At 45.0% G+C, this 27,655-nt stretch overlaps 1 protein-coding gene across 1 annotated transcript; it reads right to left on the bottom strand.

The window, feature by feature from the left end:
* Positions 1 to 1,217: 1,217 nt before the first annotated feature.
* LOC142588892 (uncharacterized) lies at positions 1,218 to 20,089 on the bottom strand. The gene is made up of 9 exons (XM_075700707.1): positions 19,996 to 20,089; positions 18,379 to 18,531; positions 14,260 to 14,416; positions 12,569 to 12,731; positions 10,675 to 10,793; positions 8,066 to 8,213; positions 6,634 to 6,801; positions 3,719 to 3,877; positions 1,218 to 1,559 (listed from the first exon to the last, which is right to left on the bottom strand). Exons 1-9 carry the CDS (start codon positions 20,087 to 20,089, stop codon positions 1,218 to 1,220), a joined length of 1,503 nt encoding a protein of 500 aa, XP_075556822.1.
* Positions 20,090 to 27,655: the final 7,566 nt, after the last annotated feature.

Below are 27,655 nucleotides of genomic sequence, written 5' to 3' on the forward strand. Positions count from 1 at the left end.
ACATGCTAATGAAAAATCGCTTTAAAATTCTTCACGAATGTATGCCAATATGATAACCAGTACATAAAAGATGTCCGAGTTCTCTCACACCCTTAGGAAGCAGTAAGCCTATGTTTTCTCGGTCAAACCTTCGATGAAAGGCAGCAGCAGCTGCTGAAGGTGGAAGTCAGCCGGAGCCTCCATCGAATACAGCGACAGTTATTCGAGTGCGTTCGTAACGGGCTGTTTTATAGCGACATCTCCGACGCAGGTGGCGCTGCAGCACAACGCTGTTCAGCCTTCACCGCTGCAGCTGTACAAGCTCCTAGCTCACATTTTCACATAAAGTAACGCATATAAAAATTTAGAACCCCCATGTTATAACATGAGGCATAACCGAATCGAGGAATTAACTGCTTTATTGCAGTGTATATTGTTAGCTTACCTGTGACGTTGGGTCGGTATAAGGCCAACGAGATGAAATATTACAAATTACTGGCTAAAAAAGAAAAAGCGCGCACGTAAATTGTTTTCTATTCAAATGAAGCATACGCAAGGTAACATTATTTTATAATCGTAATCATTCATATTCAGGGCGTTATGCATCGCCGTCGAAGCAACGCACTCGCCCTTTGCCATCCAGATCGCGTAGGCCCCCTGATAACACGTTAATCTTAATGGCGATTGCATTCATGCGGTATAAAACAAAAGCAAAAATAAACACATGCTTACGTCGGGGTTTACAGTTCGAGTGTGAGCGTTACGATAACGAAGCAACACTGTCGCGACACGCCTCTCGAAATCAAGTTTCTGCGTGCTGACCGGGCCAGGTTAGCTACTAAATAAAAAAAAAGTGATGACACGCAAGATTATGTCAATGGAGATTGCGTTCATAGCGCCGAGGCAAAACACACACACACACACACACACACACACACACACACACGCTAAGCACACACAACTATCCACGTCTCGCCGAGGGTTCAAGCGTGAAAACTATAAGTCACCACAAAGTAACAACGACGTGGCATTCCGCGCACGCCGACTGCTCCGAGAAGCACAACAATTAGCAGTCTTCTGTCTGTAAAATAGGGAGCGCCGCCTTCGGGTCAACTCGCCAAGTGTCGTCACACCTCCTCGATGGTGACGTCACTCTCGCTGCTGTGCGCTTGAAAAATGGCCGGCGCTGCTGGACTGACGACGGGCACTGTAGAAAAGGGTCCAGGCCCTCTCGTCCGTCAGGGAAAGGGCTCCCCGTACTTCTTCACCATCGCCGCCTGCACGACTTGGAGCATGCTTAACTTTCCGAATTGGACGGTCGTCCCACTGGCGGTGAAACTCCTAGCTTCGTCGTCTTCGCCCAAGTCGTCGAAGACGACGCACTTGTCGTCTCCGTGTGCTTTAAGCATCTCGTCTATCTGCGAGCCAGCATTAATGGAAAATGGGCGCAGATCGTTCTGGCCACGTGGCTTCACTATACGCGACCGCTGGATCCATGCCGAGGAATTTTGAACATTGCCCCCGCGGCCGTCTGTGGAACTTCCCCCGCACTGCACCAGCATAACTCGATGGGTAGCATTCTGAAAAATAACATTGCAAAGGGGCGCCTGAATTTCAGCAACTTTCAGTTAGCAACATTGAAAGGGTGCGGCCTCGTAATAACATGCGTATATAAGGCACTTATTCGTAACTTCTCCGCTGCGCGTTAGTGTTGTAAGCCCAACCAAAATAATGCTATAACGCAGCAAAGACGGCACGACTAAGTGCGGTAAATACGCATGCTAATAAAAAAAGCACACTTATCACCGTTGCTTACAGAAAGTTGTCGAAATTCGCGCGGGCTTCTGAAATATTCTTTTTTTTATATATATAAATGACTGCAGAGGCAATGTTCAAAATGTCTGGCTTTGACCATACACGCGCACGATCAAGCGTGGTTTTAGGGCGGTGTCATCTACGGAAGTACTGCTACTATTTTTAGTCATAGCTCACTCAGAGTTTGTACAAAGAACCATACCTTATATTTCAGGCTCACTCAGGCTCAGAATCTCCAGGATCACACACATTCTGGCTTACCTTCGCTAAAACTCACCAAGATCAGACCAAGCCCGAATCTGATCGGGCTCAACATCACCAGAAGTAAGTCGCGAACAAGACGTTCATCGATAAACCGCAAATTAAAAGCCAACTGCAACGACATGTTCGACCCCCCAATAAAGTATTGTTTCAGATAATTTAGATGTACAGCAGCTTCCGTACAATATTTTACGTTTTAATTATCAGTGCACGTGTTAGAAGGCTGGCAAAAAAGATGTTTGGGATACCGAAACAAAAAAGAAAGAAGCGCTATTACACTTCGACATGACGCACGACCCGGAATGCTGAGAACCACGCAGCTCCATGTCATGGCTTCCGAGATTCGGCGGCGTTCTCGCCGCGCTGTAAATCTCGGAGGCGATGTGCAACTTATATTCCCTAACCCACAGCTACACGCGTCGTCTGCTAAGGTACTCTTTAATGAGTGTTTATTAGAACGACCGACAACTGGCCAGGATGTCTTGTGAGACGTTGATGGAAATGAAATGACCATGATTTAACGTGATAGAATGCAGCACGCTGTTTGCGATTAAAGTAGGAATTTTAATTTTAAATTGGCAAAGAAAGTCTCAAAAGTCAGTATGCGGCGAGTGCAGACAGTGAAATCTTCGTACTTCGCATGCATTCTATGAGAATACTGTACGTAAGTCGACTGTTATTAAGTAAAGCATAATTATTGCTTAAAATTGCAGCGGGTATTTATCATACACTCGGGCATTATTCTATGCTTCGGAAATCAAAAGCGCACGCGTGGCTACGGCAACACGCAGTAAATTACGTGTAAAGGCGTTTTGTTTTCTATTCGATTGGTTTCGTTTTGCCTGGTTAAATACCAAAGCAGTTGGACAGGAAGCCACGAAAACACGTAGCTATTAACGCAGAAATACTTTAAAAATTCGGAAAATATGAATCTAAGGAACGTGGACTTAATAAAGAAAATCATATTTGTACCCGCCGTGGTTGCTCAGTGGCTATGGTGTTGGGCTCCTGAGCACGAGGTCGCGGGATCGAATCCCGGCCACGGCGGCCGCATTTCGATGGGGGCGAAATGCGAAAACACCCGTGTGCTTAGATTTAGGTGCACGTTAAAGAACCCCAGGTGGTCAAAATTTCCGGAGTCTTCCACTACGGCGTGCCTCATAATCAGAAAGTGGTTTTGGCACGTAAAACCCCAAATATTATAAAAAAATCATATTTGTCCCAGCTACGGTCACACTTGTCGTCTGCCTCTCCCTAATATCAACGTATAATCGCCATCGCGCTCACCTATCACCGTTTTCAACCTGCTCCCAGTGAACGACTACGTCCTCACCACAGATAAAAAAATTCTGCTAAAGAAATCTTCCACAGCGTTTTCCGCGCTGGCAATTTACGATTAGATGCTCTGACCCTTAACGTTTACTTTGCACTAAAAAAATATGTACGACGAAAATTGGTTGTCAGTATCGTTAAGAAAATCGGAAATTGCCAGCCCTGCAGCTTAGTCAATGTTACCAAAATTCTGCACACCACTGATTTACAACTAATTTAGCCAAGCTGAAATGTAGTGGTAGTGGGCTTTTAAAAGCCGATCAGTAGCCACTAGCCTCAATTTTTTTCTTGACACTGATTCATTGGGCCATTCGTCTCGAAGGTTATTTACCTTGTATTGCAGCGTGTCGTTCATGTCGTACGCGAACAAGGTCAACAAGTCGCCGTTGCGAATGTACCGCCAGAAGTGCGTATAGGTCGTGTTATCGAAGTGATAGGTGGTGTTTTTCGCTTCAACCGGGTATCGGTTTCTGTTGTCCCTGGTGGTGAACTGCACATAGGGGGCGCCAAGCAAAGCGAAACAATCAGACAGAGTGCGCACATTGCACAGCAGAGGCTTAGAAGCATTCGGAGAGCATCATGATGGCGGACGAATACCTCCCGTCAAAACCAGACTTACCAGCCCCCTATAGTGCCCTAATTCTCTTACACCGCTTAATTTTTAATGCGTTAGCATTAGGAGGGTCAAAGTGGAAAAAAAAAGGTGCGTGCGTGGAGTGCGGGAATTCGGTCACGCGGTAGAGGTATAGAGAGAGAGAGAGAGAGAGAGCGGGAGAGGTTAATAGAGCATATATATGCACATATACGGTATCGGTGCACTACGCCCCTCAAAGATGCAGGACCTGTATCGAGTGAGCTCCCGGAAAACACTATGAAATGTGGTGAGCGTGGTTCAAATCATGGATCCGGGATGTCAAAGAAGTGTAGCCAAATGCTAACGCATTTCTCTTGCTTTTACCTGCGAAATCACCGCCGAATTTTTCTTAGAACAAGTGCGTTTAGCTTTTATTTTATTGCGATAGCAATTACATGGACACTCCAGGCGCATTTCTGCCATCGCCGTCGCCGTGATGTTTCGCGTAAAGTCCAAGCGCGATAACATCGTCGCCGCTCGCCATATGCTGCATGTGCGAGTGAGAGCTTGCAAGAATCAGCCGACGATCACGCCTCAATCTCGCGCGTGCAAGGGAGGAAAAGGGGGAGGACGCGCGCCGTCTTTCGTCGCGCGCAAGGTAGCGGGGGGGGGGGGGGGGGGCGTTCTGCTATGGCGGCTGCTGCGTAGGCGCGGCCACGCGGGCCTCACCTTCAAAGCGACCCTGCGATTTGCACAAAGCGCGCTTAGTTTGCGTTGAAGTGCAAGGCAGCACGAAAGTCAGTCCCCTCGCTGCTGCTGCCGCGCTTGCTGACTCAGCGTTTTGACAGCGAGTTTCTGCGGTCATTGGGTGCGATGTGCTCATTTTTACCCGTGCGCGCATGACACCGTCCTTGTTAATTTAGTTAGTAAGCGAATGTTTCAAATTTTATCTGGCCCATAAAACTAATATCCTATCTTCGCATGGATGTCGACTAATTTGTTATCGCAATCGATGCTTCTACTTTTGGACGAAACTGCGACTTTTCTTTTTCTTCCGACAATGATAGCGCATTGGAATCAACTGAATGAAGCATAGCCCCATGGCCTGTAACAGCCTCGTGTTCTTTAACGAGTTCCCTCCTCGGAGTGCGTGCGCGGTATGCTTTATCAAAAATAAATATTTATCTAAAGGGGCCGGCCAAGTTAGCAGTACCGCGCCAACGCCTTGGCGAAGTTCAAGCCCTAATGCAGCGTCTATGTGTTCATGAACCTACCGGACGCCTGACTGACTGACCGATGTACTGTAGCTCTGACCGACCGACCAAGTGGCTGAATGACTGGCGGACTTATTGAGGAACCGAACGACAGACTGGCACACAGACTCATCATCATCATTCCTACATTGAGCACGTACAGTGTGCTGTAAAGGCGTACTAACGACTTTCGAGGCAACTCGATTAAATTGACCAAACCGCAAGTTTTCTTGTTACTTAGGTGAGAATGTAATGTAAATAGCTTTCCTTGTTATCTATAGTTGGCTACAGTTTACAGCTTATAAAAGGACTATTATTCAATCATGGGAGTTGGGAATGCATTTCTGCAATAACGTCATCAATCTTTTCCAGGCACTTATGTCATGTGCTCGTAACTTTTTCTTTTTGACATATTGCTTACCTACGTTTGAGGCCTTAGGCGGGTGTAGGTGCAAGATAAATAAAAATACATTACAACAAGCAAATAGCAAGCAACACAACACGCTATCATATTGACCTAAATTAAACATATACCTGAATATCAGGGGCAGAATACTTGGGAAACAAGAAGCACAAGTGCACAGGTTTTAAACTAAGATGTACGAGTAGTACAATTCACGAGAGCATCGAACACCCTGAGCATTGAAGGTCGATGTTACATGTAAAGAAACATAGAATGATGGATATCACACGCATGCATGTTGCTGATATAAAAGTTAAAAATAAATGCAATATTAGCGTGGCATGTTCTTGATAAGATGGTACAGCATTTGTCATCGCTTGCCAAAAGGACGCTAGCGATGTGCATTCGAGCGAATTAGTAGGGTAGACGTTCCAGTTGGCGCTTGTACGAGGTGTTTGTTCAGCATAAGTTTCATCAACTGTATTAGGCTGATAAGACCGCGTAGGCCGGTAGTTTTGTTTCCGGAAATTGTCTCATCCTGTTCCAGAGGCTTTGTTCACGGTGAGCGCTCTTCAAGAAGCCTTTTTAGGTCGCCTTGCTCATTTGCTTCGCGCTAAGCTTTGTTCAAGAAGCCATGTTATGGAAAAAAGCAATCGTTGAACTAATTCGTTTTGCATTGCTCACGAGGACACGTATACGTTCTCTGACGTAGACGTGTTCATCCTGCGACGCTCTTGGATATTATTGTGCGCATGCGTGACAAGGTGATACATATAGTAAAAGCTTTCTCCCTGCAAACCAGTTGGGAGTTACCCTCGCTTTTGCTTTCCATTCCCGTGTGCGCTGTCGTTTCTTGGCCTAATTTTCCTCATCAACCTTGTTATGAAAGCCTTGTTCGTTTTGCGTGTGCATCTGTCTACAGTGTTATCTGACTAATGTGTTCGTTGCTATAGCACTCCTTAGGGCACGGAACAAAGAATCGTTGTGTGTTTGACGAAAGCTGCGCCTTGACTCACCCTTATCCGATGGTATCGCTGCACATCTTCGCTCAATCGAATGTCCGAGACAAAGTCGATGTTGTCGGCGCTGCTGCGCATGTAGTTGATGGACGTCGTGAGAGAGAAGCACAGCTGCTGGTGACCCAGCACCTGCTTCCAGTGCGGAAACTCCGCCAGTATGTCAAGCTGCGGACGAAAAAGAGGAAAGGAAAAATTTGGTGGCGATTTAGCGGTAGACGCGAGAGAGGTGCGTCAGCATTACGTCGCATCTTTCTAAGGGCCCGGATCCACGATTTAAAGCGGGTTCACTGCATTGCTAAGTGTTGTTCAGGAGCTCACCTGACATCCGCCCACCATGCTTCTGAGTGGCGCTGGCTAACACTCCCAGGGCTAGATCTACCAAACATAAGTACCGAAGTTAGCGGACGGATCGGTAGCCGTCGCCGTAGCACAATTGCTAGTGCAATGCACGCGTAATTATTACCTAGATTTCTATTTCAACCACAGCTAACTTCCCCGGTGCATTCCTTGGTTTCACTGTCGTTTTCTTATATACAAATACACGCTCTTCTAAACCCTCCTGTCCCCTCTCTACCTATACCACGTGACCGGCTTCCCAGATTGCACAACAATCATGCACTTTCCGCTGCTGTGACACTCACCATGCTAATGCATTAAAAAGCACAGCATTATTTGTTACAGCTATATATGAAGCGCGATGATTTTGAGAACAAACCCGGGAGACTTGTCTCAGGTTCCGCGCTCCACCACAGGGGCGGCACAAAGCGACGAATACCACCGACATGCGCTTACACTGTAAAGCACCGCCATTAGCAGATATTGCAGTCTTCCTTGCTCACTATACAAGTTCATTATTACACAACACTCGTCGAATAATATCTTCCAGCTCAGGCTCTTTACATACATACATACATACATACATACATACATACATACATACATACATACATACATCATCGTCGTCGTCGTCGTCGTCGTCGTCGTCGTCATCATCATCATCATTATCATCATCATCATCATCAGCAGCAGCAGCAGCCTGTTTTATGTCCACTGCAGGACGAAGGCTTCTCCCTGCTACCTCCAATTACCCCTGTCCTGTGCTAGTTGATTCAAACTAGCGCCCGCGAATTACATACATACATACATACATACATACATACATACATGCATACATACATACATACATACATACATACATACATACATACATACATACATACATACATACATACATACATACATACATACATACATACATACATACATACACACACACACACATACATACATACACGCTCTCCCAGCCCCTCTCCGTCTCTACACGTGACCGGCTCCCCGGATTCCACATGCACTCATTTTCACCCTGACACGCCTGATGGTAATGCATTAATAACCAACAAATATAATACAAACGTAAGCTCCCACTCACCATTCCCCGGACGCCTGAAGCCACTGGTCTGATGGGGTTTGGTGGGGAAGCAGCCTTGTATTCAACGGTGTTCCCTCCTCCTCGGCCCAAGATGATGTTGTTCTCATCAGTGCTGTTGCTTGTGCTTATCCCGACCACGTCGGCAGGCCTGCACGTGGAACAGCGAGATCGCGCAGATGTGCGAAGCGTGCGCTGCACGGCCAACTGCGGCGATATTTCCCTTCCGTTTATATACTCTATATATACTTATATATATATATAACATCTTCTTGCTCGCGATTCGTGGCGCCATATGAGTTTGCGATTGTGAGGTCCTCGTTTCGAGCTGCGTGCGCGTCCATAGTTTTTTTTTTTGCTCTTTTTATAGATCATTGCTGTTTTAGGTGGCTTAGGTTATGTTACGTAACGCAAGGGCAGAGACGATGGACATATAGTTTCGCATTCACACATACATATGCATTGTACTTACCACTAGTGAAAATTTGCACATAATATGTCATTAAATGAAAAGGGGCCCCTCACTTTTGAAACCTCACTACCAAGATAGGTGGGTGGGGGGTGGGGGAGGGGGCGCCTCTGTTTTGAAACTGCGCTATCACGACGGGCCTCTCCCCGTATTGATAGAATACTAGAACGGGGGAGTGGTTCCGGCGCCCTCACTCCCCCATTATAGTACACTATATAAAGAGCTAACATTGCTAATAATAATAGTGTAAAACATGGCGAGTGAAACTAAACGTAGAATAATGTAAGATTATGCGTGTCGCCCGAAACACTCGTAGTCCTCCTATTTATCTTTTGAGCAACGTTCCACTAGACTCCGTCACACATTATAAATACTTAGGTGTTCATATATCATCTAATCTAAATAAGGACAGTGCATACGGAAAATATTGACAATGCTACCCGTATGCTAGGATACTTACGTCGCAACTTTTCCACTGTTCTCTCTTCAGTTAACCAAACACTTTACATACATTAATTGGACCAAATCTTGAATACGCTGCCTTTTTTTTGGATCCTATGCATGTAAAGTTAATCACCGCCGTAGAACTTGTTTAGAATAACTCGATTTGTTTCATTCTCTCTAACTACAATCGCACTGCTAGCATAGCGATCATCAAAGCCAGCCTTTCCCTTCCGTCTCTAGTCATGCGTTGAAAGCTTAGCAGCTTGAATTTATTTCACAACATATACTACCATACCGTTCTTCACGACAAATTTATTCTATCACCGCAATATATGTCTCATCGTATTGATCATCGCCATAAGGTAGGTATTCTATTTTCTAAAACAAAAGCTTTTTCCTAATCTTTTCTTCCGCGTACAGCAATCGAGTGGAAACACTTTGCTGCTGACACTGCATCAACCATTGATAACCAACGTCTTCGCGAGGCACTAATTACCATTGCTTAAGTTCATGCCTGTTTGAAATTGTTATTGTAACTCACTGTACCTTGTTGTTCTCTTTATGATTGCATTTTTCCCACTCCCATTTGTAATACCATTGGCCTTGAAGGTAAATAAATAAATAAATAAATAAATAAATAAATAAATAAATAATAATAGAGCTAATATTGCACTAAACAAGAGGGCCATACTTCGCTGCGGGTGTAAACTTTCAGAAGAGCCGACATGGTGCTCACCCATTACTCCGCTGCCAAACATTTACACCAGCAGTGAAGTATAGAACGCACTCCGTAACTGCAGTAATAGTTGTGTGTTTGTCTGGTTCAGTTCTGTGCCACCAGGGGGCTGCACCGTGCAGGCAGTTCACGCTTGCGCTCCCGCTCACCCGGTATTCCCCCCGACCTTCCTGCATTTACCGGAATACCGCACACGTTAAAACCCTAATAAATGAGAACGCTCGCACAGGTCGGAAGGAGGCTCGTGGTAGGGAGGAGGGGGTAATAGTTGGTGGTGTATGCGAGCCCACATGTGCTATTGCCGCGGTGAATGATTCAGGAGGCAGAGTAGATGCTGAGTCTGGTATTTCGATTTTTCCCCCTACGTTGAGAACCAAGAAAATGTTCCGTATTCGATATATATACAGAAATACCGATTAAGAAAAGGTAAGTGGTCGATACCGTGCATATGAGTGAACCGGCGGTAACCGAAGCTTTATTTTATGTACACCGAAATGTCTTTATCTACACTTCTATGTACCTCAGTGCTGCTCTATTAGTCCACGCGCTGTCCCCATTTTGTTTCCTTCAATTCTCTCTTTGCATGTCTGAGTATAGATGACTTCCTCAGCATTATGCGGCCGTCGTCATTCACTTTTTGCCACTTACACTGCTTGTTTATTCGAGCGCCTCCCAACTGGCACATACCGATTGCGGGTGAATGGTTAAGAACGTTTGCCTGCTCAGTGGCTCGTGCCTAGTTGTACATAATCAGTGTCCCAAGTTAACAAGGTACATACCGAATGGCCCAAGTTACCTTTGCGAGCGTACACCCAGAAGTACATACTCAGCGGCAACATACTCAGCAGCCCATATCTTTGCATAATCGGCAAGACAGCAGGTGAAGGAAGGAGGGAGGCGAAGAGGCAAATAAACATCCACATCAAAAATTGCTATTGTAGGAGCAAGACATCAGCAACGCACTTGAGTACATCTTGCAGCATCGTCTCGTTGACATACATGCTTCCCCCAGGCCAAATGGCGGCAGTGTGAATGTAGGCCCAGTTGGGTTCCAGGATGGGATTGTCCCCCGACCGGAAAGCCTGCAACCAAAACACTCGTGTGTAAGCACTGCCCGCAACCGTTGGTCGGCCGCCTTTGGTAATAAAATATCCATCGTATTGCTAAAGCGCGGCATCTGCTCCTGCGAATAGTTTTAGCGAGATTATATGAACACGAGAAAGGCGAAGCAGATGCTTTAGATTAGGCAAAAGTAACGAATCACACTCCGCACGCATATTAGGCGAAGGTAATGAAAAATAAAAATAAAAGTAAAGTCCGCGCTGGAGCTGAAACAGAAGACCATCGATAGGTTCCCCACACTAGGTGCATACTGGTAGAAATTAGGCCGTGATAGACAAGTCTGGGAAACTAAAATACAAATTTACACCCTTCATTATCAGTATCCTGTTTATATGTCCACTGCAGGACGAAGGCCTATGCCAGGAATCAATTGTGTGTGTCGCGCCAGCTGAACTAGTCTTAGGCCTGCGAAATTACTCGTTTCAGCGCATTACCTATTTATCTGCCGTCCTTTGCTGCACTTTCCTTCCCTTGCTATCCATTTTGTAATCACTAATAGACCAGTGGTAATCCGCCCCGCCAACTGCATGGCATACCTATGTGCATTTTTTAAAATGTCAACTAGAACATCGACAACTAGTGTGATCGATGCCACTGCATTCCTGTCTCTTAATGTAACGCCACATATTTTTCATTGCATCGCTGGTTGTGGCGCCCCGTAATTCCTTCTCAAGCTTCTTTGTTAAACTCCAAGTTTGTCCAATATGTTGTTACCGGTAGAATGGAATGATACGGCAAATTTTCATTCTCAAGGATAACGGTAAGCTGCCGCTGTCGACAGTGACTTGGTACTGCCATTCTGCATCTGCTCCAACTAACTTTTTGTCGTTTGTACATTTTCTTGTCATGATAAAGGACCCCCGTAAATATTTGCCCCAGCAAAACGTACTCTTGCTCAGGTTCTAGAGATTGGCTATGAATTAGGAGTTTTCCTTCTCTTGCCAAGCTAGTAAACATTGCCTTTGTCTTGTTCCCATTAATCTTCAACCCTACTCGCATACTTTCTCGACTAATGTGCTCAATCATATCTCTAAAGTAATCAGCAGCGTTGATGAACAAGGCAACCCTTGATTGACGACTGTCGCCGACAGGCAACATACCAGAAAAAAAGTTTTTTCCTTGCTGAGTTTCGGTACTGAGTACAAATTTGCTGACCAAGTGCTTTCGGCCGACATTGAATGACAGGCGGCAAGCGTCATTTGTTGGTTTTATGGCAGGAATATAGGACGAAGAAGAAGAAGAATTTGGGGCCCGTGACTCGCCTTTCTTTTTTAGAAAGTACGGTCACAAGAGACAGGCCAAAGATACCCGGCTATACAGTGGTTTCACGCACCAAATTTAAAGCAAATGAAAGTGCACATACGACGAGAGCGGTAGGTGCAAAGACCAAAACGAAGCCTTAGGTGTGACTTGGAAGTGAAACACATTTCCACTTTTCTTCATGGGTTTCCCCCTAGTGCCGAAAAAGTTAGCGCCATTTTTCTTCTTCTTTGATTGTACCTATTCTTGATGTGTTTTGCACATTAACATATAAAATAAGATAAACAATTTTTTAGTATTTATTTGTATCATCAATAAAGGATTAATTGTAACGAGAGCATGCGAGCATTTCGCAGGTTCGCATTCGAATCGGGGCATCCGAGTTGGCGCCGGAGCTAAAGCATCGCCGGCGCAAAACGAAATCAGCTAGTGCCCGAAACGGCAGTGTACCACCCGTATATACATGTGTGCGTACCGTGCCGAAAGCCTCCGAGCGCCCGTGGCCCCTGTCGTTGGCGAAGATGGAGTTGATTACGGCGAACCCGTCGATGTCCGCGATCCTCAACCTATGGCTGAAGTTGCTCCGTAGCGTGTCGCGAAGGGCAGTCCGGAAGGTGTCGCCATTCCACAGACCCTGCCTGCAGGATTCAAAAGAGCGGAAACGCACGCGTTGAGTCGCAACGAGAGTAAGTAAGGCGGCGTTCACACTAGAGCGGAAGAAAGCGCGCGGGAAGTTCAAATGCCTCTGGCGACACATTTTACGAAAACAGGCAGGCAGGAACGCACGGCCCCAGTTCGATTGAATCGGTGACATATTTTGGTGTTTGCAAAAAAAAAAAAGGAGCACGGAATAAATGTGACTTACGTATTCACGTGACCCGCAACATGGCGTGCTTTGTTTACCCCTGTCGAGATGCCGAGAAACATTTAAGAGTAAAGAAAGAAAAATTGAATTCTAAAGTTTTACAAGCCGAAAGCATGACCTGATAAAAGGCAAGCCCTATAGTGGCGGACACCGGTTAATTTCTGACCACAAGGGGCTCTTTAACGTGAAAGTGTATTCTACTTCGCTAGTAGTGAAAAATTTCGGCAGTGGCAGATTGTGACACAATTACGATGCTGCTAAAATTTAGACCAGCATCCAAAAAAGCGTACTTTCTTGATGCAATATTAGCTCTGTGTTTATGTTTATGGCTGAACAACTCTGGCCACTAACGTTTATGCCTCCGCCCATCCAGGAAAACGCCCAGTCCGCCCGGCTTTACACGAATAGTGGACACCCTAAAATTTTTAAGGCTATTTGTCTACGTACTAAATGCGCTCCCCTTTGGAGGTGACTTCGGATTGGCATCGGTCTCGGAGAGCCAGGACACCTTGAAGACGCGCCTGGCAAGTACTGTTCAGTTTTTTCACAATGATTCATTTTCTATAAAACAACACGTAAGAAGCTGTTTAGGTTTATTATTACACAGAAACGTGTTCTGTTTAATTATTAGAACTTTTTATTGGCTGCACAATTATATGAAACGTAAGTATCAGCGGGATGCTAAAGTTGGAGGATAGAAAAGATTCGCGCTCTCTTTGGAACAGTTTGTCGTCTATTCTTGCTTTCCTTCGCTTGGTTATGACTTGTAGGGGAGTAAACTTCAGCGAAATATGTAATATGCGGGAATGAAGCCCTTTTATGAAAATTTTACTTTTAGAACGCGTTACTTGTGTAGGCATATCCACGTTTTAGAGGAAGCCCTTTTGCAACACCAGCCAACGCAAGCCTCGCAGACACATATACCGTCATTCCAATGACAGCACAGCGCCCCTCAGGAAACTCCCATCGACAGTGGCGCCAGATTTCCCTCTAAGTGTTATTTGTGAAACTCTATGGACATCCCAATGCATACTACAGCGCAGCAGTGCCATATTTCACTCTAGGTAATATAGCGAAACTATGTCTGTCACAAGATACGCTTCCTCCGTTCTCTATAGGCTATGTGATGTGGCGTCGCTGTCGGTACAAAAAAAGCTTGACCGCCCTACGTAACTGCTTCTGTAGCGTAGAGGGGGCAGTGAGATTTCGTGGCCGGAGCTTGTGCTGAACTATCACGTTGGTCATCCAGTGTAGCTGTGCCCTGTAGGACAACTTTTGTATGGCCACGCCGCAACACTCACATGAGTCGGGTGAACGTGGTTCCCCACATGCCGAGCAACCAGCGCGAGTAGGGAATTTGGAGCTTGCTGTTTCTCACGAAGTTGTCCAGTGTCCGGTAAGACCTGAACCGCCTCCAATAGTCATCCGTTTCATCGTAGTACAGCTTGACGTTGCCATCTGCGTCGCGCAAAGAGTGCAGCCCACGGTATGCTCTTTGTAAAGAATACGGACAAAGAATTTCGCTATGCGCATTCAAAATGATAATGAGTTACGATTAATCGTTGACGTGGTACTGTGTTCTCGCCGTAGTGCAATGTACTGCTCTATTGTGTGTTGTATAGTGTTACAGTACCGAAGCGATAATGCTTCGTTGGCCTCATAATACTGTGCCAAAATGGCATAGTATGTGTGCAGTAATGTACTGCTTCGTTAGTTCTGTTCACCACTCCTATCTTGTTTCAATGTGCGACGGATAACATCTTCAAATAAATAAAATAATAAATAAACTGTACGGTAAACCTAGTGCACTTCGCAGAATACTTGGAAACCTGGAACGTGAACGTAATTAGACAGGTTGGTGGAGCCATTTGTGGTGCAGCGTTTAAGCGAACATAAGGCCATCATTCAAGCAAACAAGCTTATTCCATTTAGCCTCCAGTGTAAATTTTCGGCAGCTATACGTTTTCGTGAACACGCAGCTTTCATTTTTTTCTTCTTCTTCTCCTTCTGTGGCAGCCAAGTAGCAAGGACAACGTGCCAACGCACTGTGGTTGGACAAAGTTCCACAATATGTTCCTACCGGCATTTTCCGGTAATTCGTGAAGGTCAATAGTTTCGCGGACAAACTTAAACGAAAATTCCATTATAAAGTTTTGGGAGGCTTAGCTTGCTACTATACAGCACCTGATTTAAACAAAAATATGGGCTCCGGAACTTCCATCTTTATTCGATGAGACTTCTCAATACTTCCCGAACGTGCTCTAAAGTGTGCCTTCTCCAAATAACTAGGAAGTAAATCCCCATTCGTCGCTGCGTTTCTGGGAAAGATTCCATCTTTAAACTGCGGTTGCGCAGTGCAGAGCAGACGCCCATGTAGAGAGGCTGCGACTTTTGCGGACACCTTAGCTCCGAAGCGAAGGCTACGGTACCGAAGCCCGCCTTCGGCACTGCTGGAAGCCGACCCACCATTTCATTCACTTTTTTTTTTTTTTACGCAGGAAATGTGGAACAGGATCATTTAATTTTTGGCAGAACGTGATTTGTAATGATGCGAAATATTCGCCAACCGGCTACTGATATTTTATCGCGTCTTTTAGTTCACCATTTCCGAGTTTTCGTACATGCGAAAACGTTGCCCGTTGCACGCGTTCCCCCTAGACAAAATGGCTGCTGTCTTACTCGCCTGCTGTCCTACTCGTCAGATCTCCTGGGAGCCTGATGACGAACTTAAGCAAAGAGATTGCTGTTGAAGCACACAAACGCAAAGTGCTCACAACGTGTGAGCGGAAACCAGGCGAACCTGTTCGAAAATCACAGCCATCGGCGTAATGCAAACGAGTGAGTGAGATGGGATTAGGCTCGGTCGCCTCCACGGACGCCGGCGTTGGTTGCGAGTTCTCGCCAACCTACACTATGTTTCAGACGTTGGATGGAACGCCGTGGAAGTAGCTACGAAAGAAGTTCGGTCACGAAAATTTCATCAGTACGCGCGTTCCGTCCATGCTTCGCTGCGTGCCAAAGGCATTTGTTCGCGCGGGCATTCACGTGAGGCTGCGGCGACGGGTCACAATTAAAAAACTCCGAAAAGAAAAGCAACAAATATGATAGTGGCCTAGAACAACGCATGGCAGCCGAATACAACATAGTGTTTATCTTCAATGATTAAAGGTTAATTACCATAGTGAGCCCATGTTTAAAAAAAAAAGGTCACTTTAGTACAAGTGAAGTCAGAAAACGTCGAACTAATTCTAAATGCGGGCGCAGCCGCTGCAATAAAATCTCGCTAGCCTCCAAATTATTCCACCTGGTGTCTGAAACCGGACATACAGACTAGATTGTCCTGCCGGTGTTATAAGCACGATTGGCTCTGACTGCGTTGGTCAGAACTTGATACACATGGGATGATTATTAGCTTCAAAATTTCACGCCCAGCTAGATTTCTGCTTTTACCAAAGGTAAAGGAGCTATGGAATGTCGGCGAAACTAATACAGAAACCACAGCCAAACTTGCCCTGACTACAATGTAATACCACTTACGCCATGAACCTTAAAGTCTTTGCAAATCGGTCTACAACTCACATCTTTACATTTGTGCAAGGGTGTAGGTTATGGCCAGAGAACAGCCTAAGGGTGCACATTGGTTCCTTATGGGTCTAAATCGGTTGACAGTGCGCTTCGCGTAGAAATCTTGTGTAGAAGTTCCATCTCCATTCACTTAATAGTCAAGAAATATTTCCCGAAAACGTAGGCGTCTCGCCACGCCTCACGTTCTAGGATTTGTGGCCATGCGTCCAACATATTAACGAAGCCGTGAGACAAACAATGTGGTATTCCGTGTACAATCGGGAGTGGTGTAAGAGGGAACAGATCGAATTGGATTTTGAGGAACGACTGCAACTGATCCGTGGCTGCTAGCATGACAAGTTAACAAGGAACAGGTAACTTTGCCATTAGACATTTACTTATTTATTTATATACAAATACTGCTATCTCCGATCTGAGACATGGCAGCATTGGGTATAAGTACATTCATACAACATACACTCCACATACCACGTGTAAAGGAACTTTTTTTACAAAGCGCTCATGCGGCAATTCTAGGAGGTAAGTATGCAGGTTATTCCACGATTCAATGGCAAATGGTAAGAAAGAAAATTTGAAGCTATCGGAGTAAGATCGGAAGGGGACAATATTCAAGGGGTCGGCTCTTCGCGTTCTACGCGCAGAAGAGCTAACAAATGTCCCACGTACATCGATGAAAACAGAAGCATGTACAATTTTGTGCAACACTATAATCCTTTCACACATGCGTCTATGCGCCAACAGCTCAAGCGATAGCAGGCCAGCATGCAGAGAAGGGAAGCAATTGCGATCATATCGGTTGCAAATAAATTCAACAGCTGACTTTTGCGCAGCATCAAGCTTTGATACATTAGATGCGCAGTGAGGTGACCAGAAAAGAGCTGTACATTCTAGAGTGGCCTCACAAGCGATTTATAAGCTCGTAGTTTGCATTTCTTGGCTGCTGATTTTAGGGTACTTTTTAAATTCCGAAGTCGCTTTAGCACCCTGGAACAAATTAAATGAACGCGTCTGTGCCATTTTAAGTTGTAAGAAAGGGTTACACAAAGGTACTCGAGCTCGCTGACGTAAGTACAAATCTATCATTAGGTCAGGCGAAATTCAGGGTTCGTTTTTTATTCGAAAAGATTATAGATGCTGGTTTATTGAAGTTAATTTGCATTTGGCAAGTCTTACACCAGTTCATTATTCAGCATCTCCTGATCATTAACACTGGTAATGTTAGAGTACAAGACAGAGTCATGTACATACAAACTTAGCTGAACAGCAGTGTTAATAAGAGCGTTCACTACATCATTAATGTAAATGAGTAAAGGTGGTCCCAATATGGCGCCCTGCGGGATACAGGAGGAAATAGCAATTAAGATGAAGGCTCTTGATTAGTCTTAAAAAAAATAGCCTTTCGTGTTAGGAGCAGGTGTATTGCCTGTGTGGCTTTTTCAAATGGAATTAGCGTGTGCCCTTCATTATTGCTCTATGGATTATGCGGCAGTGGTGCTGTTTGGACACCTCGTAATTCCACATTTTCAAGTTAGACACCTTGACAGTTGCTGTTAGCGTCTTATTGTGGCTATGGCCACACTGATTGGCTGAAAACTCAAACATGACGGAAACTGAAAACATGCAGATCTTGCCCTTGCCCTGCATAATTACCACAGCGGTGATCTGCGTGGTGAGTTACCTACTGAAGCGCCACATTTGCCTCCAGTAACTTTAGAATAGAACTTCAGGTGTGATAACGCGGCCTTTGAGATCCGGTGCTGTGTGCGTGTGCCACACGTGCCACCAGATCTCGGAGGCTATGGCGCCAAGCGGGCATCAGCAGCGCCACGGCTCACCGACTTGCTTCTTCTCTTCGAACACGAGTGGGCCCTTATCTTCCGTGGTCGAGTACACGAAGAACCGGATGTACACATAGTCCGTGCACTGGGGTGCACTGGTGGAGAGTACACGTGTCAGGTACTCGAACACGCAAATAAGCGTGAACGCACCTGCGAGTGCAATGATGAGGGTAAGGTCATTAAGAGTCATCAGAAGCACGGCAGCCCGAATTTGTCAATGGCGCCATACGAACAATACAGCAATGTACGAGCTCAGTGACATTTGCGGCAAAATTTACTATGTAACAAATACAGAGCCAAACCGGAAACGCAAGCTAGAAACTGGAGCGTAGTGAGCGGCAAACCAGTAGCCTTTTATCTCAGTAGGTAACGAGCTTGGTTCAGCAGTAAGTTCATCAGCGACTGAAACAGTTTTCGACAGAATGGGTACTTTACTTTTTTTTCAGGGGAAACAAGGGAAACCCAAACAGTTTTCTCAGAAACCAGGATTCTGACAAAGTGTTTCTTTTGTAGCTTCGACTCTTGTCGGATGGAGGACAATTTTTCCACTAGCATGATTATTCCTCCGCCTAGTGGGCTTCAGCAGAACTGATTGCCTTAATTTAGTTTTCTTTTTCTGAATTTTTTGTAGCATTTGTCATTACTATGCAAATTTCCTTTTTTGTACTGCTTTCTGTATAGTGAAGTTTGTTGGTGCTTGGCGCATTCGTTGAAACCTGTACTGCTGGTGTGCTGAGAAGACGCAAGAAACAACGGCAAAAAGAGCACTGACTAACAGTTAATCGCATTTTCGACAAACATTCGTTATATACACTCAAGCGTGTACTTTACGCCTGCAGATACAACCATCCATAGTATTCAGTTCTGTAGACCCGTCATCCATGCTTCGGAAGCGCCATTTCACTATCTGATAGTGTCCAGGAAGCTTCGCTTCCAAATCTACCACCTTGATTATTCGTAGCATACGTTTCCATTATCTCTGTGTCCAAGCAATATCGTAAGCTGCCAGACACTGTAGTTAACGATTTGCGCTGTTTTATGGAAACGTATCTATACCAACAAGTTCACCTCAACCTACCTCTAAGCAGAAGTAAGAAACAGACATGAAGTGCGCGAACATAATAATCTTGAAGAACAGCTTCACATGGCCGCACAGCAAAAAAAAAAAAAAGAAAAGAAAGAAAAAAGAAAACTACAGAGCACGCAGAAGCTCAAGAATACGTCTTAGCATACCGTACTGTAAGTATATACGTGGAGTTTCTTTTTTTGTTGACCATATTTTTAAAATCCATAATTATAGTCATTGAGCTGGATTACTCGAAGGGGCGGACGTCAGTCACACGAGAAAGAGAAATGCATATTTGGCAAATTAAAGAAAGTTAAAGAACTAACGAAGTTAAAACGCCCGTTTCCCGTGCATTGGGGGCACGTTAAAGATCCACTGGGGCTCAAAATTAATCGGGAGTCTCCCAATACCGCACACACCATAATCAAATCGCGCTTCTGGCGCGTAAAACCCCAGAATTCAGTTCTTCTGAAACCCCTTTTACTGCATCGTCTTCAATCCTGCAGAAAATTTTCTTAAAAACGATTACTTGACCACATCCGACCCACTTGCAGGCAGGGACAAAACTGTCACGTGATATGCGAGCTCATGCATCACTGCGGCGTCCGACGAATTGCAAGCACCTGGTGTCGATCCAGACATGGCATTACGTATGCGCGTGCTTTGTGCTGGTGTGCCTGTCAACACTCGAGTTTATAAAAAAGTCTGCTGTCGGAAGCACGATGAGTTTAAGAAGATTACGCTAGGAGAGCGGCGCCAGCTTCGGCCATGGTCACGTGTGAGAATGCAGCGCTCGCACTGCCGGCAGTAACAGACACCGCTCTTCTAGCGTAATCTTTTCACCTCATCGCGATTCCGATCGCAGGCTTGTTAGAAGAGGGCGTGTTGCCAGGCGCACCAGCACAAAACACGCGCATGCGCATTGCCATGTCTCGACACCAGGTGCTTGCAATCGCTCAGAGAGAGCATGAAAATAGCTGGCCGCGCTCTGTTCCGTAGTGATCATGCAATTTTTTTCTTGGTGCAAGGGCCAATGATGGCCAAAGAGCAAAGATTACGTGATACTTTGTCTCCATGTGTAACTGTCATATGTACGCGGAACTAGCCGTGAAAGTGGTTTAATGATAATGTCGCCGACAGCTAGCTTTCGAGAAAACCGACTCTAATTTGATATAGGCCGCTGTGGCATGACAGACGACCGAAAGCACCTGTAAAGTGCGTTTTGGGGCGCCACGAGATGACATAAAAACGGAGGACGCATCGCCCACATGGCAATCCACCGTGCGATGCTCTATCTCTGTTTATGCAAACAATAGCAGTTCTTAGCGTTCGAAACATGAGACGCTTACGTTGTGCACGTAGCTGTAGGTACCGCTTGCCGCACGTAACAGTGACTATAAAGCAGTAAATTGGTTTTGCCAGTTCTTAACACCCTAGTCGTCAACTATATTAATAAGAAGCGACTCGAAAAGGGATTATGGCACTGAGCTGTCCTCGGGTCTTGAGAAGTTACAGAAAATTTATATACCCTCCGCAGGAAGACGCGCGTTAATTCTCAAAAGGTTGTTCAAACAAAAGTGTTGTGAGAGAACACCGCTTGCCGACACTCTCTACAATATTGGCTCTTACTGGAGCAATAAAAGGCGCGCATTTTATTTGTGTACTTACGGTTTTCGTAACCTCGAGGCGCACGAGCTTTAAAGAAACAAAAGACAAAGAAAAGGACAAGATCACGAAGACGAATAGCGCACAGATGCAAAAAAAAAAGAAGAAGAACCAGATCACGCACTAAAAATAAAAATAAAACAGTGAAAGAAGGCACTTCCCACGCAATGCCCGAGCCTATGCATCTGAATAAATGTTATAAATATTTATTACTTAGCTACCAAGACATATAGTACCTGCGTAAGATATGGAAGGCAAGTTATATTCAACACGCTAAGTGACAGCACTTGAAGTTCCCTACTTATGAGGTCAAGTCGCAGTGCTTCTTTCAATAACGCAGCGAACGATTTGCTTGATTGGTTCGAAAGGTTAATGCTAACGTCACGGATAAGACCCCCAGTGTGTTTTTATCTCTGGCATCATACTGATGTATGGCCCCATCACTACGCTGAGGGCGTAATCGACTAAGCAAAGTGATATGAATTTCTCCAGACCTTTTCTCACGATTCAAGGGTTAATGTGGACTGATGCAAGCCCTCTGTCGGCTTGGTTGTACAAACTTAAATTTTATCAAGGCACGGGCCACCTATATATTGACGCTCTCCTTCATTTATCGAAGCAGTGAAGGTATGCTATTGTTCTCGCCTTACTTGTGCTGACGGTTCTCTTTGCGTTTTGCAGCGGCATGACTACGTTTGTAACCATCATTATGCCGCTATTGGTGCTTACGCAAAGAAAATTTACATGCCACCACTTCAATTTTACCTGCCTGAGGCGCCGTTAGAAGCGAAAGTTCTGACGTGTGACGTTTTTCCTAGAGAAGGAAAAAAAAAAAACGAAGTGCTGCTCCCGAGGGTGACTGGCACGTGTCGTATTTTCTCGCTGTCGTGGAATAAGCAAGAACGAAGGCGCGAGGCTCTGAGCTACGTTCCCCCGTATTACCCTTGCATCCCCACCGTATTTATTTCGCTTATTTCATTAGGAGGCCTGTCAGCTTCAGAAATAGCCATGCGACAACAATATAAGCATAATGGATTTATGGCGCGATTTGCTTCTTCATACACGAAACAGGTGTGCGCTTACTGGCACGAATTTGTAAATCAGGCACACCTTGATGTCCAGTGCACCGTACGAACAAGGTTGCAGATTTATTGCCATAATACTCCGCAGTAATACACGGCATGGTCTTTGCGACGTCGTCATTGGTAGTGATGCCGTAGCTGCTTGTGATGTTGTTTTTCGTCGACTACCTGATTCATGCCGCATGCTTTATTCTGGATATGCGCCACGCTTGAGGTTCAACGTCATAGTTGCTATACACACTAGTGAACGAAAACGTATTTCGCATATTGGGTAATATGAGCTCAACGTCTCAAAAACTGGGTGCTGCGTTATTGGAGACCACTAGCTGAGGGGAATAGCCCCTTGAACACTCGCTGGCTTGTTATGTTACTCGCACCGCATAGCCTAACTATAGTGCACATAACTTGCCTGTTCCAAGAATGTATTCCAAGGAAACGGTATACTACATAAGGCGGCACGTGAATGTGTGTGTGGGCTGATGGGAGAAATTTTAGTGATAACTCGTGAGGTTGTCCAAGTGAGAGTATTAGCAGGCTCCTGAAAGTCTAATATATAACAAGCGATGAAAGGATGAGAAAAAAAGAAAAAAATGGCACACAAGTCCACTACTACGCAAATTCGAAAGTGAAGGTAACAGTGAGCACCATGAAATGAACAGAGTGGGAAGTTGAGCCTTGTGGCACCAAGAATAAGCAAAACGTTATCTATCTCTGTCCTTCTGGCGGCAGCGTGCACCCCTTGTTTGGTTTTAGGGAGTTTTAGAGCACCTGGTTTTCGGGTAAAAGCAAACGAACTGGACATTGTGCCGGATGGGCGGAGGCGCCTACGTGAACGACCTGCATGGTGCAGTCACCTGCTGGCGCAGAGCTCAACCAGGGAACACAGAGCTAATATTTCAGTAACCAAGTGTATTCTACTTCATTGCTGGTGTAAATTGTCGGCAGCGGCGTAATCGTGTTGCTGTTGAACATTTACACCAAGCAGCCTAGCAAAATGCGCTTGGTTAATGCAACGCTAGCTGTGTTTGTTTAGTCTAGCTCTGGGCCACCAGGTGGCTGCACCGTGCAGGCCGTTCACGTTTGCACCTTCGCTCATACAGTAAAACGACCAGTCAGCATGCGTTTACACTAACAGAGACGCTAACGCTCTCCAGTATAACAAAAACGACTAATAGCTTCGAAATATAAATAATTTCTCACAAGAAACAACAACAAACAAGGCTCGTTTATGTCCTCCATGCTGTTTTCGCGACCATGACGACGCATAATTTGGCACGAATACATTCTAATTTTCTCTCACACAGCGTTTATGCGGTAACGACGACGTCATCTTCGTGCACTAAGGCGTTGCATGTTATGGCTTCCGAAATAAATATGCACACACGCCACCTCTCTTGCCAAGCACCATTGTTGAACGATGAGGCTGCACATAACTAAGATAACATAACATAACATAACTAACATAACTAACATAACATAACGCATCGAGCTTGGAAGTGAACGTTGCTGTATTAGTGTGAGTTCGAGTCCTACCGATTGTGGCAAGCAAATCTTTAATTTTGAAGCTTATTTCGCTAACCTTCGCTCATTCTAACAAAACTGCCATCAATTGCCAATTGCGTGGCAAATATTTTGGCGTGCCGCCTATATTGCAATGCCTTAGGATATCATGATCTGTTATATTAGCAGTTCTTTGTACTGTACAGATAACTATGAGCCGGATATTTATTCTAAATGAGCTATATTCTCAGGTTATATGTGCCGTTATTGCTTGATTAAGCGTAGCCGACATGCGCTTGCTACCACAGCTGCCTGGTTCAAACACGTACCCTTTCAGAGAAGCTAGTTTGGTAGGTTTGAGATCGCGTGTAGAGCTGTAGCATTGCTTTATTTAGTTCGTCGCCTTCTGGGATTTTGATATTCGCCTTAATCTTGTAAATGACTCCTCCTAGTCGAATTTCCTAGTTTCCCGATCCTCGTGGCGGGAGCTTCGTTCCTCGTGACCCGCGTGCCCGCCGGGCCGCCCGAAACAGCCTTTTCACTTTTTGTCATTTTCTGATGGTGCAAGCGGAAAATCTCCAAGAGATGAAACTGGATGACGAAAGCGAAGAGAAACAGTACAGCTGTGACGAAAGCAGCGGAAAAACAATCGAAAATCACGGGCCATTGCGTAGTTAACGAGAGCGGAGAAGGAGAAGCTATAGAAGTGCAGGACGCAGAAAAGCAACCGCAAGATAAACCATCGCAGCAGCAGATGACACCAATGTAAACTATCTTAAGTATTCCAAGGAAATGGCCGCAATTCTCCTAACTAGCCAGAGAGGATGAGAAGATCGTCTGAAACTTTCTAAATGGTCGCAGCTCGCAACAGCGCAAGCAATAGGCAGAACAAGTGACCGACGACGAAGTTACAGCACAAGCGCGAAAACAAGGGGTCATTATAGTTAGCACGGCAGGCACTGAACTTGCGCTGAATGGTGCCCCTTTTGGTAATTTTTTTTTTCACGGCGGGATTGGGGCAGTTTTTTGGGAGATTTACGGCCGGGCCCTTAGAATGCGGAGGATTGCTCGAAATGCGGGAGACTGCCGGACAAATCGGGAGAGTTGGAAAGTATGCAGACGCCTTTGTGCCAGCAGACAGGTGGAACCTAGCTTTTGCAATTAGTTACGTGCTCTTCAGTTGCCGTCAGCGTCAATCGACGGCACCATCATCAGCAATGCTACACACGCCTGTCTCTCCTTCCGTAAGCATCAATAAGTGGTGGCCTACCGTTGCTACCATTGCTTGCTTTCGGCTCCTGTAATCGCTTCCGGTGCCTTCAGACAACAAACACATGTCCTCCGAGATTCGCCTTCGCTACTCTGAGAATGCGGTCGCTGTGGGTGTGATTTGGGCACCACCTATATCTGGGCAGATCGGCAAAATTCTTTACACCTTACAAACTGGCAAATAAGGTTCTCGTAGGAGAAACCTCGGCAACCCACTCGACATCGACGTAGCTGGCTCCGCTGTCTTCGCAGAAGAAAGGGAGTCTGACGTAACATCCGTGTTCGAGCTAGCCTGCGACGACATGGCCATCGACATCGACGCGGCTGTCGCTGAGGTAGGCATTGGGAACGGAGCGGACGACGGTGTTGTGGTGATGACGTCACCGCCCGTGCCATCTGCGGCACTGGTGTTGCTCGTGGTGATGGGCGTCGCTGGGGAAGGAAGGAATAAAAGAGAATGGACTTAATCTTCACGAACAAAAAATAAAAACAAGGAAAGAGTAGTAAATGAAAAAACAAATAAAAGCGGAATGATTAAACGAACACGCTAGGTAACAGCAAAGAAAGAACGAATGATATGAGGAACAAAAGAAATAGAAATGATATACTGAATGGAAAAGTAAGTAAGACAGAAGTAATGAAAATGTGAATGAAGGTAAAAAAGAGTGGATGCTTAGAAATGTTGTTATTGATTTGCTGAAACTAAGAGCGCGAGAAGAAAGATTCGCGAGGTGAAGATTGTCTCCACAGCTCCCCTGAGAGGTAAAACATGGCAGGCAGAAACATCGTTTTAACATGGAGGGATGACGAATGAATGAAAGTATTAATATATGAACCCCACTGGCTATTTTCACTGCATGTAAGAGCGTCGGCACGCTTCCTATGCTGAAACATTTTCTGGCGAAACAAGACAAGGTTTTCTGCTGGTTTTCGCGATTTTCTGGAGGAGCTAGATTTCTAAGAATGTTTACATCTTTAATAATTGTGGGACGCGTTACGGGACGATATGCTGACGCATATTGAAGTGTAATGGTTAACTAGTGGATAAGTCGAACTTGCTGTTTTCAAGGCATTATATGAAACGATTACAAAGCCATTGCCATGGGAGCACCTAAAACGGCAGCCACTTCACATTGAGAGATAATGGGCACTGTGCTATGGGTGACGTGTGTCAAATTAAGTTTGTGAGTTGTATCTGTTTTTTTTTTAAGTAATTACTCCAGACTAGTTTTCTCCCGAATTTCATGCGTTAGATGAAGCGTGTAGCTAGTTTTCCAGCTCTCCTCGGTTAAATATGCAAAGTACGTTATTCATTTTTTGTTGAAGCAAAAGACTGTTTAGCGAGTTACATACAACAAATGTTTGTTCTGTGCAGGGTAATTGCAAACATAATTGAAAATTACTTATTCATGCATTCCACAGTGTTAGACAGACATTATTCGAAATATTTTGCAGAGCTCTAAAAGAACTGTACATGACACTGAGTTCAGGTTCGTCGAAAATGGGAGGCATGTTAAGTGTAAGATGCGGCAAACATTTTACGTTTCCGGTTTACTCAGAAGTTATGCAAGTAATTACTGAGCCCTCCTCTTTTCCCTACTTTCATGTGTTATATGCGGTTGGGACCGATTTTGAGAAAAACAAATTCCTCGAAAACATTATAGGCGGACAAGGTTTCAAAGGCGCCAGTATCATGCGGGCAATATTTTAAAGCATCTGGTTTAATTAAATGCAATAAAGATTGTCCCTGAAACTGCTCTAAAGAAACAGCTTTGCTGGAAATGGGTTTGCGATTGTGAAAGGTCACACAGATGTGCGATGTCTCTTGCGAGTCAGCACGTAAACGGGGAGCTTCCTTGTATGCCGTATTTTCTTCAACGAAATTATGCTGCAGCGTAGAATTGTTGATGCTACCGCCTTGCTAGCTCTAGTTCCGCTATAGGCACACAGAACTGCATTTACAGCGACTAACGTTCTATTTAGCTGTTCGCGTTAAACTGTGGGCAACAACAATCCCTAATATACGCGTATCACGGCATTCTTTCTCCAGCGATAACTCTCGTGCAATGCGAAGAAATTTCTAACGCGCTATGGTCGAACAAAGTGTGAACAGATGTTACCAGCGTGCCGGCTCCAGTTTATGGTCACGGTGTTTCAGTATTTTAGCTATGATAGCATTGAAACTGACTAAACCTAATAAAGGAACTCGCATACTCAACAGCCGCAACATGATCACGTGAACTTATAGCGGAACATACAAGTTTCCGCACAGAATCTCACGTCGTGATATGCGATCATCGATAAGGGTAACATTGTTTCTCTATTAAGGCTGCCGACCACAGCAAATTGCTGCAACCATTGTAATTTTAAAAGATTACTGCCACGTTTTTAGGCTATTATTGCTGGTGTTAGTGAAGGTTTCTGACCGCGAAAGTTTAGAAAAGTATACTGAAAAACTTCATAACACCCCAAATAATTTGCTATAATCACTTTCCTAAAGCAATTTTTTTTGTGTGCGATACTGATAATGGATTGTAGAAAGCAACTATTGTATGTTTAGGGTGCTTTAAGGCCTACTACTATGTTTTCCCGGTTTAGAAACGTTATTTTAAGCAAAAATATCAATACTAGAAACTGTCAAGCCAGTACTCGTTTATTTTATATCTCAACAATTTTTTACCTCTGTAAACTG

Source organism: Dermacentor variabilis, chromosome 7 (assembly GCF_050947875.1).
Source record: "Dermacentor variabilis isolate Ectoservices chromosome 7, ASM5094787v1, whole genome shotgun sequence".
Taxonomy (NCBI): Eukaryota; Metazoa; Arthropoda; class Arachnida; order Ixodida; family Ixodidae; genus Dermacentor; species Dermacentor variabilis.

What these genes read in the sequence shown, in the direction of transcription:
- LOC142588892 (XM_075700707.1), bottom strand. Translation starts at nt 20,089, where the DNA reads ATGTCTGGATCGACACCAGGTGCTTGCAATTCGTCGGACGCCGCAGTG. An exon ending in ACCACGTTCACCCGACTCAT is followed by an intron (nt 12,732 to 14,259) that starts GTGAGTGTTGCG and finishes TGAATCCTGCAG; the next exon opens with GCAGGGTCTGTGGAATGGCG. An exon ending in GCTCGGAGGCTTTCGGCACG is followed by an intron (nt 10,794 to 12,568) that starts GTACGCACACAT and finishes TTTTGGTTGCAG; the next exon opens with GCTTTCCGGTCGGGGGACAA.